Below are 14953 nucleotides of genomic sequence, written 5' to 3' on the forward strand. Positions count from 1 at the left end.
ACATATGATAACGCACTCGCGTTCGCTTCCTTTTCTCAAGGAGGTCGATTCTGTATTTTGAGACGAAGTGAAAATTACAAAAGTGAACAGATTTATTAGATTTCGACAAATAAAATTGTAGATTTTCTAGTGAAGTTCCTCACTTTTGTTAATTTTCACCTCGTCCCAAGATACAGAATCGACCCCAAGCTTCAAATTGCAGAATGTGAAATTCAAAGTTGTGTAGCTTCCGAAGGTTTTCTGATTCCTACATTATTCATTGTTGGTCAAACCAATACGATAAAACGACCTCGCGCGCATTATTTATATTATCTAATATTTTATCATTTCAATATTTTATTAGAATTTACATTAATGTATTTATTATATATTTTTATATGAAAAATATTATGTAACGGCAAAAGATATTGTCACACAGCGATCCTGGTCGATAGATGGCGACGGCGGCTTGGCTGACGACCAGACAGCTGGCAAGGGCGCCTTTTACATGCTCGCTTGAATGGGAGAAGCAGCCGGCTGCTCGGCGACTGGTTGCCAGACCGGCCGGCACTTCGCGTACCATCGTCGTGGTGCGCGGTACGTTCGCACCGATGTGCGCCATCGTTTCGCGTGTTTTCCGCGTCCCTTCCCGATTTGATCGCAGATCTTCCGTAAAAAAGTTCGCGCGAAAGAATCTCGCAAGTGGCGGTATTTTCAAAGAATCCACCGTGATGTCGCGCACGCGGTGCGACTTTCGAAAATCGAGCGTCGGCTCGTGACGCGCCGCGTGTTGCCTCGATCTCTCGTGGTTCGACAGGAGTGCGGAGTGAAAGTGCTGGGAGAATTAAAAAGAAACCGAGTCGCGGTGACGTGATAGAAGGATATACGACGGTTCGACAGTGACGGGAAGAAATCGGCGGCACACCACCACCGCGCAGCATGGGGTCGTGCCGGCGGCACGGAGGATCCGCGGAATTCGGCCGATTTCGCGGATCGCCGTGCAGCGACGCGGTGCTCCGATGATGAGGGAGAACTTTGCGCTGAAGTGTGTTATGCGCGAGTGCGGTCGATCAGAAATACGCTACCCAGCAGCAAGCCGCCGCCGGCACCGTCGTCGTGATGCCGTTCGTGATGCGGAAGGTAGAGCCGCGGCACGTGTGCCGCGGCCATGTGCCGGCGGGCTCGCATCCGGGCTGGCCGGTGGGCGCCGAGCTCGAGGCGGTGGCGAACGGCGCTCTCACCAGCTCCCTCAAGCAACTGGCCTCCCTCCTGACCGTCGCGGAGGACATCTTCGCGGGCCTCACCGTCGAGCTGGCCCAGGTCGCCGAGAGAAGCGGACACCTACGTCGCAAGCTCGACAAGGTCGAGGAGCGACTCAGCACCGTCGATCCCAAGAAGATACCAGTCCGTGAGTATTCTGAGTGGTTTATTTATCTTGCTGAATTAATTCGCGATCGATTGGGTGATAGATCATTCGGTGGACGCGATCTTATCGGCGTGATGCAATTGCTACGCGCAATTGTTTATATACGGTGCTTCAAGAAATAGTGAAATTGGCGCTTGTTAGTCCCTTCTCGATCGTCGACAGTGATTGTCGGAGTTATAAAGTTTAAATTCTCTGAGAATACAAGAAGTATAGGAAACGCTGACTATTGCTATGCTTATAGCGTGGAAACGCTGCTTCAAAGTACTTCAAAGCCGTTGAATAAAGTTAGAAACTAAGCAAATTGCCCCAGGGGATATAGACGTTGTAACGCACACGCGAAGAAAACTAACGCGAGATGTAACGTTCGCGCTCAAATTGCTTCAATTTCGTAACTTTCGGTACTTACGATATTTTTCCACGTCGTGAAACTCGAGGCAACTCCTCGAAATATTTGATACGCTAACATTGCGATCGCTTTTAAATTCGATACCCAATTAAATCGTAGAAGCTTTGACCAGTTTCTATTTTTGTAGATTCTAAATTCTTCCCACATTTCCCACACTTTCTTTAGCGAAATTTAAATAAAAGTATCATTTCTTCGCTAGATGGTTTTGCAAACTATAATAGCTTCTCTCTCGTGATGCTATTGTTTTCGGCGGTCCTTTCACCTATTTACCGAAGGGATGTTAAGAAACATCATCCCCGTTCGATTTCACGGGGCCCCTACGCGGGGGCGAGGCGAGGATAAACAAGAATGAAAAAAGAGAGGAACGCCGCAAAGAGGTTTATGAGGAAAACGTTCGGAGTTACCTGGCCTGCACCGTGGGAAACGGATTGCAAGGTGTCCCGAAACTGAGTTTCACCTGGGTAGGGTATATTAGCTCTTACTTTGATGGAGGCATAAAGAGTTCCTTATTCTCGGCCTATCTTAATCCTAAACGTATGTCTCAGAGACACGAAACAGGGGACTTAAAAACGAGGTTACAAGGACCATTAATGAGTCGTTTGAAGATATCGGAATTATCCACTTCAGTCTCTAAAGATGTAATTAGAAGTACATAATGACTGACCTAATGGTTTTAAAAGAACCTATGGAATGTCTGTGGAATAACACACAAATCTTTAATCGTGTTTGCTGCATCTAAAAATTAAAAAAATATATATGTAAATTGGTACGATCGTTAAATTATGTGAGTTATGAATCTTGTATGTAACGCTTAGCAATATGAAAGTAAGAATTTGGAAATGTGCATACCATAAAAAGGGATTACATTATATATGAAAAAATGTTGTCTACACAACAGCTGTTACAATTCTCGTACGACAAATTAACATTTTTTGTACGTAAATGAATATTCTTCTTTTATTTACGGCGTTTGAAAGTCCATAAAGAAAAAAATAGTGATACCTTAAAAGTTGGATAATCGCGGGATATAACATCGTTAAAGTCCTTTTCGTCGAATTTAACATTTAAAAGGATTAGTTATAAATTCCGGTCACGCCTGAATGCGGCAGCGATTGAAGAGCGCAATTGAAAGGCCGGAGGAAAAAGTTCTCACCGACCGAAATTGCTTTAGCTCTAGTTTAAGTATCATCGGCGCCGCCCGCGGGAAATTAACGTCAGGTTTGACTTGGAGCCGCTTTTTACGACGCACGCGATCTCCGTTACTCCGAATAGTCGTAAAGCCAAGAAAAGCACGATTTATCGCCGCGCGATTCTGCCGTGCAAAACAATAGCGCACTTTTCTTTCCGAGATCAATTTCTTTCTGAGAGCAGTTCTTCCCGAGATTAGTGTCGACTTCTCGAAAGCACATCGACATATTTTAATCCTTTCCATTTATTTCATGGATACAGTTGCATGATTACAAATTTACTCAACTCCTTCAACAGAAATTGAAGGAGAAAGAAATATCTTTTTAATTTTCTATTTATATTAAATTCAATTTTCATTTATATTAAATCTGAAGATATACGCTACGCTCACACTTTTTCTTTCTATCATGTTCTTATAAAATTAAATCTATCATACAAAATACTTTAGGTTAATTCGTTTTAACTTACGACAAAACGGAAACGGAAGTTTGCGACAATTACCGACATAAATTGCTTGGACTTGTAAACAATTAAATCGCTCTTAGCTTTTATCTAAGATTGGAAATCGCGATTATGTTGCCAAGAATGTTGCTGTCTATGCGAAATGTCGCAGTCGGGGTAGATGTTAATTCCATGGCTTCCACGGCAAACAGCTGAGGCTTCTTCCTCCGTCCCAAACGGAGGGAAGAAGCGTCTTCCACCCTTAGGGATCGTTCGTTCGGCCTCGGGTAAGCGCCTATAAGAAAGAACCCGCGCTTTTTTCCAACCTCTCGTACCGCCGCGCCAGTTCTGAGTCCTGCAAAGACGCTGCTCGCTGAGACAGCTGACTCAGGTAATCGGCCGCACAAACGGCGCCGGGCCTCGGATTCTTCCCCGCGGGTCGGTGGGAATTTTAATTCCCAAGGGTGAAACAGGCTCTCCGTCGCCGTCGGGAAGAAGCAGATAAAATAACGTCTGCCGGGTGTAATTTAATGCCGGTGCGCGCGTTTATACGTTTATACGTTAATCGAATATATTCGATTTGCGAGGGAGAGAGCGATATTCGCTTATCTCAAAATTTATCCTCCAAAATATTTCTCTGGGGGTTTCGATTTTTCGCTGTGCTTCGTTTAAACACGACTCGCCACGACGATCAAGTCGATATAGTATTTTTGTTTGCGTTATTTATCATTTATACGTGGAATTACGTGTACCTTTGAAAGATTATTAAGACATCGTTGCAGCACGATTTAATAATTTATTACGTCCGCTAGATAATATTCTTATGCGCCGCCGACATTTAACGTAACTTCTCCCGAAGCTACACGAGTGCCGCGAGCAGCGCGGTTGAAAGTATGACTAGCCTTGAACCTTCAGGCTCAAGTATCTCGCCAGGGATATCGCGGATCCTGGTGAAATCAGAATTTACGTTCTCGAGGGGACACTCGAGGTCGAATCGAAAAGAGAGAAAAGGGAGAAGGAGCAAGAGGGAATATTGACATAAACATATCACTTATATTGCTGGCTCGCGTATCATACAAATAAATAATTTGGATGATACTTAATTTTAGATTCACTAAGAATTTTTTATAACTATGCGCATTACTTGTAAACTATGTCCATGAGATTCTTGGTTAAAAAGAAACTTACAAGTTAAAATTATCAATAATGTTTTTGTTCAAATATTACTCTAGAGTACAGTACCCTTCCGAGAAAATCTAAGTTTAATAAATTAGTCAAATTTAAAATAAGCAGAAATAAAATACGCAAATTTTTACCTTTCCCTTGGTTACCTAAGCAGATAAACGGATTGTTGATGTGTCAAACAATGGGACTGGTGTAAACAGTCTGTTAGACAAACGTGTATAAATTTAGGATCATAATATTGACTTCGGAAATCTAATATCGTTAATTGCGGTTCTGTAATATCGCGTCGAGAGCGTCGAGAGGATAGCAGTCGACCGGCTTCTGCGGAAATGGCCGTACGCAGGATGTGGTTCGACCTGGTCGAGCAGGTTCACCAGCACTCCGAACTACGAGCGAACGGTCAGTTTGATGGGCTTCCCATTGAGTATGCGGCCCTGCGAATATTTTTCCTCCGATTCGCAGTATTGACAGTAAAGCTATTTTTTACCTTTCTTGTACTTGGAGAAACTTTTTCATTATAGAGAGACAATGTGCCAGCATGACGTAGTTTTAAACGTAGTGTTTGCTAGAATTGTCACGCATTCTTTCGAGTAGATATATATAGGTAAGCTTTCACTTTTTAATGCTGCATCTAATTAAGAACACAATGTTGGTTATTTTTATCACATTGTTGTTTTTTTCGAAGATGGATGGAATACTTGACAAGAGGAACGTTTGAATAAAATTTACTTTCACACGTTATTAGCCAGTTTTTTTTATTTGGTCTTGAACCACGTGAAGCCATTCGCTTTCCTCTGTAGGTAAATACACTGCGATATTTCAAGTTTACTGCTGCTCCTTTAGGCAAATATACGAGAGCCTTCAAGCCTTTGCTACCTGCTTAAATAATCATTTTAATGAAGGCATTAATTCATAAGCACGTTCTGTAACGTTTCCTCTTTTTTTATGATAAAACATGGAAATTTTATGAAGTGTCCAAAACAAATCCGATATTTTTTTAAATTTTACTTTCTTTAAGAGATATAATTCAACAAATTTTTATAAATAACACAGCGGTTTAAAATTATTATAAACATATGACTTACAAAATAAAAAAACAAGGATAACTTTTTAAATTCTACTTTTTAATGTATAATTGTATGAAAATTTTTATAAACTTTTTTGGAAGCTTATCATCGCGTTATACTTTCTTCTGGGTTAAAATTTCACATTGTTGCTATTTGAGGGTTAAAGAGTTTCCCGCGTCAGCTGTTTAGCTCGAATTTTTCCCCTTTCTACCCCGTGAATCCCCGCTGTGGATATCAGGCATGGACCCCCGTGCACGAATAATAACGACGTAGACGGAAATAAAAGTGGGCCGCATCGGGCGCAACGGTCCTCGGCTGTAGCTCCGTCTCCGGTTTTTCACCACCCCTCGTCGTTGCCTCCTTTATTTCCTCGCCCGGCTTCTTACGCTTACTTCCGGTTGCCAGCTGGCATCAAAGAACAGGAGGGGGGCTCATCGAGGGGTGACGCAAGCACGGGAGAGGTAGGCATCTACACAGGGGAACTTTCCCGCTTAATTTTAGCCGGCTTGACACCGAGGCACGTGTCCCGAATAAAACTGCTCTTTACCGCGTTAGAGTACATCGCTATATGGAAAAAGTTCGTCCCTAGGCGATAAGGTTTGTCCGCCCCTATTAGATATCGACGAAATATATTGACTTATCTACGGTGAACTATCATTCAAAAGCAAAAAAGTTTAAAGGTATTATTTGAAAAAAAAAAACTGCAGCATAGAAACTATATTAAAATATATTAAAATATATATTAAAAGAATATATTAAAAGATATTGTTAAACAATTAATTATATATTATTAATCAATGTATATTTAAATTGTTATTTTGTGCTAATTCTCTATGAACATTACAGATAGTCCAATATATTTGATAACCACGATTATTGAAAACAACGAGGATTCGCGAGTCGCTTATTCTAAGTGAATAATTGTAACAATTAAATTAATGACAGTTTCTAACAAGTATACAGAATGATAAGACTTACAAGATACGTAAGATACGACCGATGACTCTTAATCGCGTTTATCTTTCTCACGGTGGTAACCGTAAAAAGACAACAACTCTCGGAGAAATAATGAGCACAACTCACGGACGCGAGGAATTTCTCTTTCGGGCTCATGTTATTCTTTTCCCTTTTTTTTTTCCTTTTCGAAGATAGCAAGTATATTTCCTCGAGCAGCTACTTTAACCCTCCTCATCTTACACCACGTGCTCGTAAGAAGGGAACAGATGCCCCTTGATGATCGCAGAGTATTTTCGGTGGTCACGATTTCTGTCTTGAGAACGAGCAGCGAGACTAAACGCAAACCAGCGAGCGAGACTTCACCTTAAGATTTTGTCGCAGCTGCAGACCTTTTTTCCTCGCAATTTTAGGATCAAGGAATGTTAACAAGAATTCTCGACAGTGACAGATTAAAAAAAAATCCAAAGCGAACGTTTAGTATTTAAATGCTTTTGCTGCTCTCTTCCGAAATTCAATATTTTAATAATTTATCACGCGCAATTTCGTAATAATATCTGGAATTTCTCCGTCCGTTTCTATCGTTCGCAGCAGTCTATCCCCCAGTTTCGTAACTCGAATACCGGTTTCGGACGACCTTTGGGCGCATTCAGGTACACCCATCGAACGACCCGATCGTTTCCCGCCGACATTTTCGAAGAATTCGCGGAATGAGATTATCGACGTCGCAATCGCGCTATCGCTATATTCCTCGACGTTTCCGCGATTCTTTGCGCGTACAAACGCAACAAGCCTTGCGAGCTGTGTAATCATCAATCAGTCGCGTAAGGAGCGAGAGAGTTGGTGGAAAAGCCACGAGGAGGCGAGTTAAACCTATATCATTGGTTAATTAATCATTGCGACTCGCACACCTGCCCTCGCGCGTTACGAACCTATTATTAAGTACCATTACTCGCCTATATCTACCTGCCAAAGCCCTTTCGCGACCTTTGACTCCTCTTCTAGAGAAAAGATAGAAAGAGCAGAGAGAATTTTCTGTTGTACAGTTAGCAGTCCGCGAAGTCCGGTTGATCGTCGATTTTATTTTCGCATTTCTATTTACGATTATGATATCAATCGCATTATTTAACATTGCACAACTAAAATCATTAAAATATTTATATTTATAGACGATATTCTATATATATAAATATAATTATATAAAACAATCTTAAAGCAAGAAAAAATATCTTTCTATAAAACTAAAATAAATTAATTAATTTGTTAACGCAAAAGTTTATTGTATTCTTATGTAGACAATAGATTGGAATAATTTGAGTATTTAAGATTTTTAAGTGTCTATAGAGAAATTTAAATAAATTTAAATTGCTGCAATGCAAATGCACACGCGAGTTGTCTTATAACGGTTTCCTTTTATCCGTGAGCATGTCTGCGTGATAAAAAGAGGAATTTCTAGTACCCATCGTCTGCATTTCGATTGAAATGCCACTCCGCAGACGTTACGTTATCGCACGATTATCCCGCGCGAGAGTAACGACCCCGTTATTCAAACGTTTCTGTTTACGATTCACGTACGCGCCGATGATAACGTTGCGTTTTACTGAAAGACCGATGAGTGTGTTCGCGTCAAGCTTTGCGTGACGAATGCATCGACAGTCTGTGAAACATGATTTCTGTACAAATCGCCACTTAATTCCAACAGGGAACGATATTCTAATCGTATTAGAGATTTTTTACAGAGGTTTCTCTGCGCTGAATTTTTCACGAAGAAACATTTCCATTCTGATACGATAAGATTTTTATGCGAGAACAGTTCAAACTTTTTTCGAAAATGTATCTATTTTTTATATGAGTTACAGAAATTGTTTGTGTTAAATTTTTTTTCATTAATAAGCATTTTTGTATTTATGCTAGAATATATATTTTACATTATTGTTTATCTTATATTTATCTTTAAATTTGGTACAATGCCCAAGGCAAGAAATAGTTAATTTTTCTAACTTACTAACGGAGAAAACTTGATTTATACTCTTATTTCTGTTATGGCAGAAATGTTGTCAATGGATAACGTTTCTCATCGTTTATCCTCATCCTGCAATGCCGCGAGAAAGCATCGAACGATTGAACGATGCAGTGATTATATACGATCTAAATGAACGGAGAAGAACCTTTAGACGTCACTCATCAGTGACTAACATGAAGAAGTCGATGTTAAGAACGTCAAAACGAACTCAACTTATTACGGATCACTTCATAGATTGTCAATTACGCTTAAGTGGTAATAAAAGTTTGCCCTTTCAATTTAAAACATTTAGCGTGATGCTCTCGAAAACCTTATATTATTAATTCCGTTCTTTCAACGCAGCCGATTCAAATGTCTTCGTATCATGAGAAAATTACATCAATTATTTGTAATTGAGGTATCAATTATTTGCAGTATGTAAGCATCTAATTAAGTTGTAGAATGTGAATATGAGATGATAATAATGGCAGGTTGATCTTAGCAAGATTCAAATATGAAATTTCTTTCATTCTATTAAAAGTTACGAGAAGATCATTAATTAAATCTATGAATTTTTGATTCGTAGAAAATTACTCCGTAATCAAAGCTCGTAAACCTTCTAAGCAAGGACTTGCAGATAAGATGCGTTTTAGCATACCAAAGTCGATCCGCGGTGTCTCGCTAGTGCACTTAAGTGGTCATTAGCGAGCAACGCGCGATTGTTAAGACGCGTCGCGTGATACGATACAATTATTGCTTACGCAACGCGGATATGGGGCAAGCAGGAATTCCACCGGGAAACCTTTAGCGATGAGTGCACCATTGCAGCTTCGTCCTTCGGAAACGACGACGTACGTCGGGGACACCGCGTCATCATGTGTGTGTATGTGTGTAGTGTGTGTTTGAGAAGTGCCGATTACATCAAGTATTATGATCAACGCGAACATATATATGCGATCGTTTATACGAGATAATCACGACCACTCTCCTCCATCGTTCGCTCACTATTTACGCAATAATTTCTTCAGGCCGTGAAAATGAACTGCGCGACACGACGTTTCCGTTGAAGAGAAGTCGGATTGCATAGCCGCCTCCTTGTGCAACTGTGTGTCGTTTATTGCACTAGTTTCGCAAACTGCCTTATAAAATTAAAAAAAAAGAGTTGATAACCTTGCGATATCTTATATATGCTCGACAATGTATGCAGATATTATTATAGAATGCACGCTATACAATACCGGTATTCATCGTTATATCCTATCGCTTATTGTTATGTCGACCGTGGTTTTTTAATGGCGCCTGCGCTTCAATTTTTATTATTCGCCATGCTACTTCTGCACTGGATACTACTGATTAGAAGAAGTCAATTCTAAAGTCACGCGTTACGAAGCAATATTAACTTATGATCATTTTTGCTCGAAATTACGGTTAAAGAAATTGTACAAAAAAGTCAAATCAAGACTTATTTTCGTATATACGCAACAATTTATAATCTTGAAATAAGATTATATTTGAGTTTAAGCAAAAAAAAAAGTTGAAATTCTTATAAGAAAATTATAGATTGTTGCACATATACGAGTATATAGGTTTTGATTTGAAACTTCTTTTTTTTCTGTGTAAATGTGAATTCTACAAATGTAAGCAGAAAGATTTATAGTTTGTTGCTAAGAGATCGACGATCCATCGGCACAAAGGGAAGAGTTCGAGCCATCGAGGGTACCTCGGTCGCCATTATCTGTACGATGAAACGAAATATTTCGCCATTTATCCAGCATCGTCGTGATCCAGGCTCTCATTTATCCCCTCGATGCGCGGGCTCCCCTGCCATATCGCCCAATTGCATCGCTGATCGATTTATTGCGTTTCACGGATTCGCTCGCGTACTGTACGGCCGATACTGTACGATTTACAGTGTCGTTCGCGGTATCTGCCGCGAATCGCGATCTCGCGGCTCGCTCCTCGCGCCGATAATTGGCCGGCTTCTCACCTTGCCCCGGTGTTAAAGTGCACTTAACGATCCTTCGGCCTCGGTGCATCGTGTGATCATGATTAGCGAGTTGATCTCCCCGACGATCCGATTAACGTCATAAATCTCTTTCTCGTCTTTAATCGAAGGAATATATATTTAAAGATTGACATTAAACGATGCGTGGGTTGCTCCTTCAGAAAGAAATCGAATCGTAATTTTTCTCTTTATAATTTGTAATTAAATAATATACCAGTTAAACATGTTTTCGAATAAATGTTGTAATTTTGACTTTTATACACTAATTGATAAATAATTGTTTTAGACGCCGAGATGAATGACATTTCCTTCATTTCTGTCTTCATTCTTTCTTTTCTTAATTCCTTGAAAGGAAATGGGATTGGCCAGTTGCAAGCCGTATGGTTGCACAGCCAACACTATTATCTAACGGATGTACACCTCGCGTAAGGAAAACGTTGCGTTCCCCTCGGGGTGTACTTCCGCACGCCATTCGTTATGTTCTCAAGTGCTTGGTTGCTCGACTCGGACTCGGTTTAAAAAGAGTCGGTTGGTCGGTCGGTCGCTCGGTCGCTCGGTCGATGAGTCGGAGTGTCGAGGCCATTGAGACACGACGGTGAACAATACGGAATCTGGCTGGGACCACATCTCGAGTCCTTGGGCGCAGCAGCGTGCTGACTGACGTTTCAAAGAGCGTGTCTGGCCGTATCTCCCCAAATAACTTCACGGTGCCGTTAAAAGGCCCGGCCTTTGTCTAAGCTGTGATGGCTCTGTTTCGAGAAGAGGAAAGTTCGCGAACGGTACGAACCGTTTAACGCGGCCATGCTAACCGACTTATCACGACTTAACTCTGAAACTATAACCGACGCCCGCATTGCGGAACGGCGGGTTCTGTTACGGTAGATATCCGTTTGGCGGCTTCGCTCTGCAACACGTTAATTAGAACGAGGCTTTATTGCATTTACTTCTGGCAGTCGAGCGTGATTTTCTTCGGAATTAATTTGTGCAGATGTTGCAATCGTGAAGATCCCTGTGGTGATATTGCTACTTAATTTTATTATTCCCTATTATTATAATTGTCATTAATTGTTAGATACATATTATTATAATTTATTTTATCATTTCCATTCAGAACTAAAAGGCTTATTTTCAAAGCATCTTTCCGAAATCTATATCCTTAAGAAACAATTAAAGAATATATAATTTATGTTTAGAGTTTTTTTGTAAAATTGTAATATAATCTCGATTTTGCAAAAATATAAATTTAAAACATTTGCTCTCGAAAGTCCTATTATTATTTTAAAAAATATATCATTATAATATTTATTATTAAAATCCATATTAATTTGCGATGTTTTTATCATACATTTAGAAAATGGATTTTCCAAAATTAATCTGCCACACATTCAAACCATGACCATGGCTATATCACATTATCACGACCAATAACGTGCAGTTGCATCAAACACGTGTGTGTATTTCTATCACCCCACGCTCGCCCACGCGGAAGCGCATAACGTCAACTTAATTGCTAGGCAATTACATAATTGTCATTGATCCTTCCGTGATTATCTTGTTGCACGCGTCTTTTCCACGCGAATATATACGTACACAATATATGTGCTTGAAACGGTGAATGGAGACCTGCGTCTGTGTGTATATTTTCTCTCTCTCTCTCTCTCTCGTTCTCTCTTTCTCATTTTCTTTCTCTCTTTCGATACTTTCCGTTTCCGTATCGTCGAAGCATAGAATCTCAGTTCGTTATGTACTCGTTTGTAGCACTAGCTTTATACGATTTTATTACGTTAGAACGATTTCTCGCCGCGTTACTTGCAACGGGCAATTAAGCGCCGTGAGAATGGTGACAGGAAATTTTCATTGCAAGAGGATTTTTCTGAATGGGCTTTTGTCTAGGAAGGTATGACGAACTTTTTCTAAGAAGAGATAAGATCGATCCGCAATGTAATTAAACGAGTGCTATGATAAATGAGCTGTTGCTTTCTTGAGGTAACAATGGACGCATCCAGCGGCTATGGATACGATTGTGATCGCAGTGTAGGGTGGAGCAATCGGTGGAGATGAGTAATCTTAATTTAGCCTTCTTCTCCAGGTGCGGCACGCTAAAGTGCATGCGAGACATGCTGATGTCAGAATTGAAATTTTGACTTTCTGGACATTCATAATCGCAGTAAGCGATTTGAACTATAAATTTAACCGTTTTGTGGAGACGTGCGTTTTAATCACCAGAAATACAGAGGTTAAATTATAATTGAAAATATATGTATAAAATATTAATGACATTAACAACGCTGAAGTAGAATATTCATGAATGGAAAGAACATTTATCATGCATATATTTATAAATCTGTACTACCCGTGTCTGTTATTTTATTTTATACAAATCGTCATTTAAATGTTAGTCTGTAATTTTAATTCTATTCAATTTTATTATTATTCTGCGACGACAGATTGAATAATTTATTGATACAAGAATCATTGAATTTGTAAAAATATAGTTTATTATGTGGTGAGAACATGACAGGAAAATTAAGGCTCACGAATTTTAATGTGAGCGTCTGCAGAGAGGACAGCATTCTGTGACGTTTTTGTGGTATCTTTTGTTTTCTATATCCTCTCTAAAAAGCTTACGACGCCAGGTGCATTCAAAGATCGCATGTCTCTTCAGATTTCCTGTCGTTTGTAACTTCCGTTATTATAAAAATCTATTTTAACTGCTCCAAAAGATTCGTAAAAAATCCCAAAAGATTCATAAAACTTCTCCAAGGAAATTTATGACGATTTTAGCTTTTTTAAATTTAGAAGCTGTTCGGTGTTTAGATTTCGGTGTACCTTTGACGAATGCACGCATTGCATTGTGGAAAAAGAATGAGAATGTACAAAAATCTGTTGCGCGTTGGAAATTGATTGCAAAGAGAACGTTACGGGCGAACACGGGGCCGCAGGTGACTGTATCAGCAACGGGCGGGAACCGCCGCACACGCAGATGCAACGTACCTACGTGAGCACGAGTTATCAGGTGTTTCCCACAAGCAACGGACTAAATGCACCTGCTGCCAGGTAAGCGCGAAGTCAACGTACGCCGAGCGCTCGCACTCGGATTTCGTCGACGGTGTTACGAAGCTGTTATGCAAAGTGGAACTAAGTGGCGTTTACCGCAAACTGGAGTAATGGCAACAAGTGTAAAAAAAAAAACGTGAGATGTGGCGATTTGATTTCTCTGAATCTCTACGGGATAAAATTTCGACGGAATTTGAGACCCGAGAAATGCGGAATATTTTTTCGAGGAATTAAAATCGCCCGAAATAACTATTATTTCTGGCATACAGAAGAAGTGTCTTATTCTCTCTAAGACAAATTCTTGTGAAAAGATTTTAATCCAATCTTTAAGATTTTAAGTATAATGTCTATAATTATAGCTAAATTAATTCTATTTATAATTCCTGGGTCTACAATTGGGCTATTCATGAAAATTACAATATGAACTTGAATGAGCTTGTGTGCATAACATTTATAATTAACACAATAAACGCAGTCTAGCATCATGTGAAAGTATGCTTAATCGATAATGCATACTATCGATATACGCAGATCCACTGATTTCAAATGCAAAAAGAGCCTAAGAACATCGTGAAATTTCATTATATCGGTAGTTACAACAACTAGGAAGCATTATAAAGAACCACTCTCGGTAATTTTCGTAATTTGGATCACGAAGTAAGAGTGTTCGGCGCAGGAAGATGACACGGGGCAATTTACGGGGAAAAGAGAGAAACAAAGGCGGGACCGACGCGTAATGCCGTGCGCATGCAGACTACCCGGCAAGATGTCAATAACCTTCGCCTTCGTCGTCGTCGTAGTCGTCGCGTGATCAAACCAGCCTCCCCCTGCCCCCCACCGGTCCCCCTTTCGGCCCATCCAACTACCCTTCGGCCACCCTCGGTTCGCGGCAACGTTCGTTTATGTACATGTACGGCAGAGGCTCGTCTGACCGCTCGTGCGATCGAACTGAAGAGGGTCGCCCTCGGCGGAAACAGCAGGTCGCCGCAAAAATTCGATGAAAAAATTTAAATGCTAACATCGCTAATCGTCGATTAATATACATTCTTGTCTAATATATTATCAAATTTCTTCAAAATACTTCAATGCAATATGAGAATATGTAAAAATTTGTTGTGTGTTTTTACATGATGCTCACACACACACACAACAGCATCAAATCTAAATTTTATAAAGTCATAAGAATGCCTCAAGAACACGTATTAATTAAAAATTGACTTATATCAAGTTCACAGCAAGTGAA

General features: G+C 40.1%; 1 protein-coding gene across 2 annotated transcripts in view; it reads left to right on the forward strand.

Moving 5' to 3' along the window:
- The first annotated feature begins 548 nt into the window (after nucleotides 1–548).
- The window catches only part of LOC112456275, a 79610-nt gene continuing 65205 nt past the window's right edge, over nucleotides 549–14953 (forward strand). For both annotated transcript variants that reach the window (XM_025018700.1, XM_025018701.1), the window contains exon 1: nucleotides 549–1387. In XM_025018700.1, the coding sequence (XP_024874468.1) occupies nucleotides 1099–1387 (289 nt within the window). In that variant the 5' untranslated portion in view covers nucleotides 549–1098. The remainder of the gene's footprint in view (nucleotides 1388–14953) is intronic.

Source organism: Temnothorax curvispinosus, unplaced genomic scaffold (assembly GCF_003070985.1).
Source record: "Temnothorax curvispinosus isolate PA1 unplaced genomic scaffold, ASM307098v1 QBEX01006721.1, whole genome shotgun sequence".
Taxonomy (NCBI): Eukaryota; Metazoa; Arthropoda; class Insecta; order Hymenoptera; family Formicidae; genus Temnothorax; species Temnothorax curvispinosus.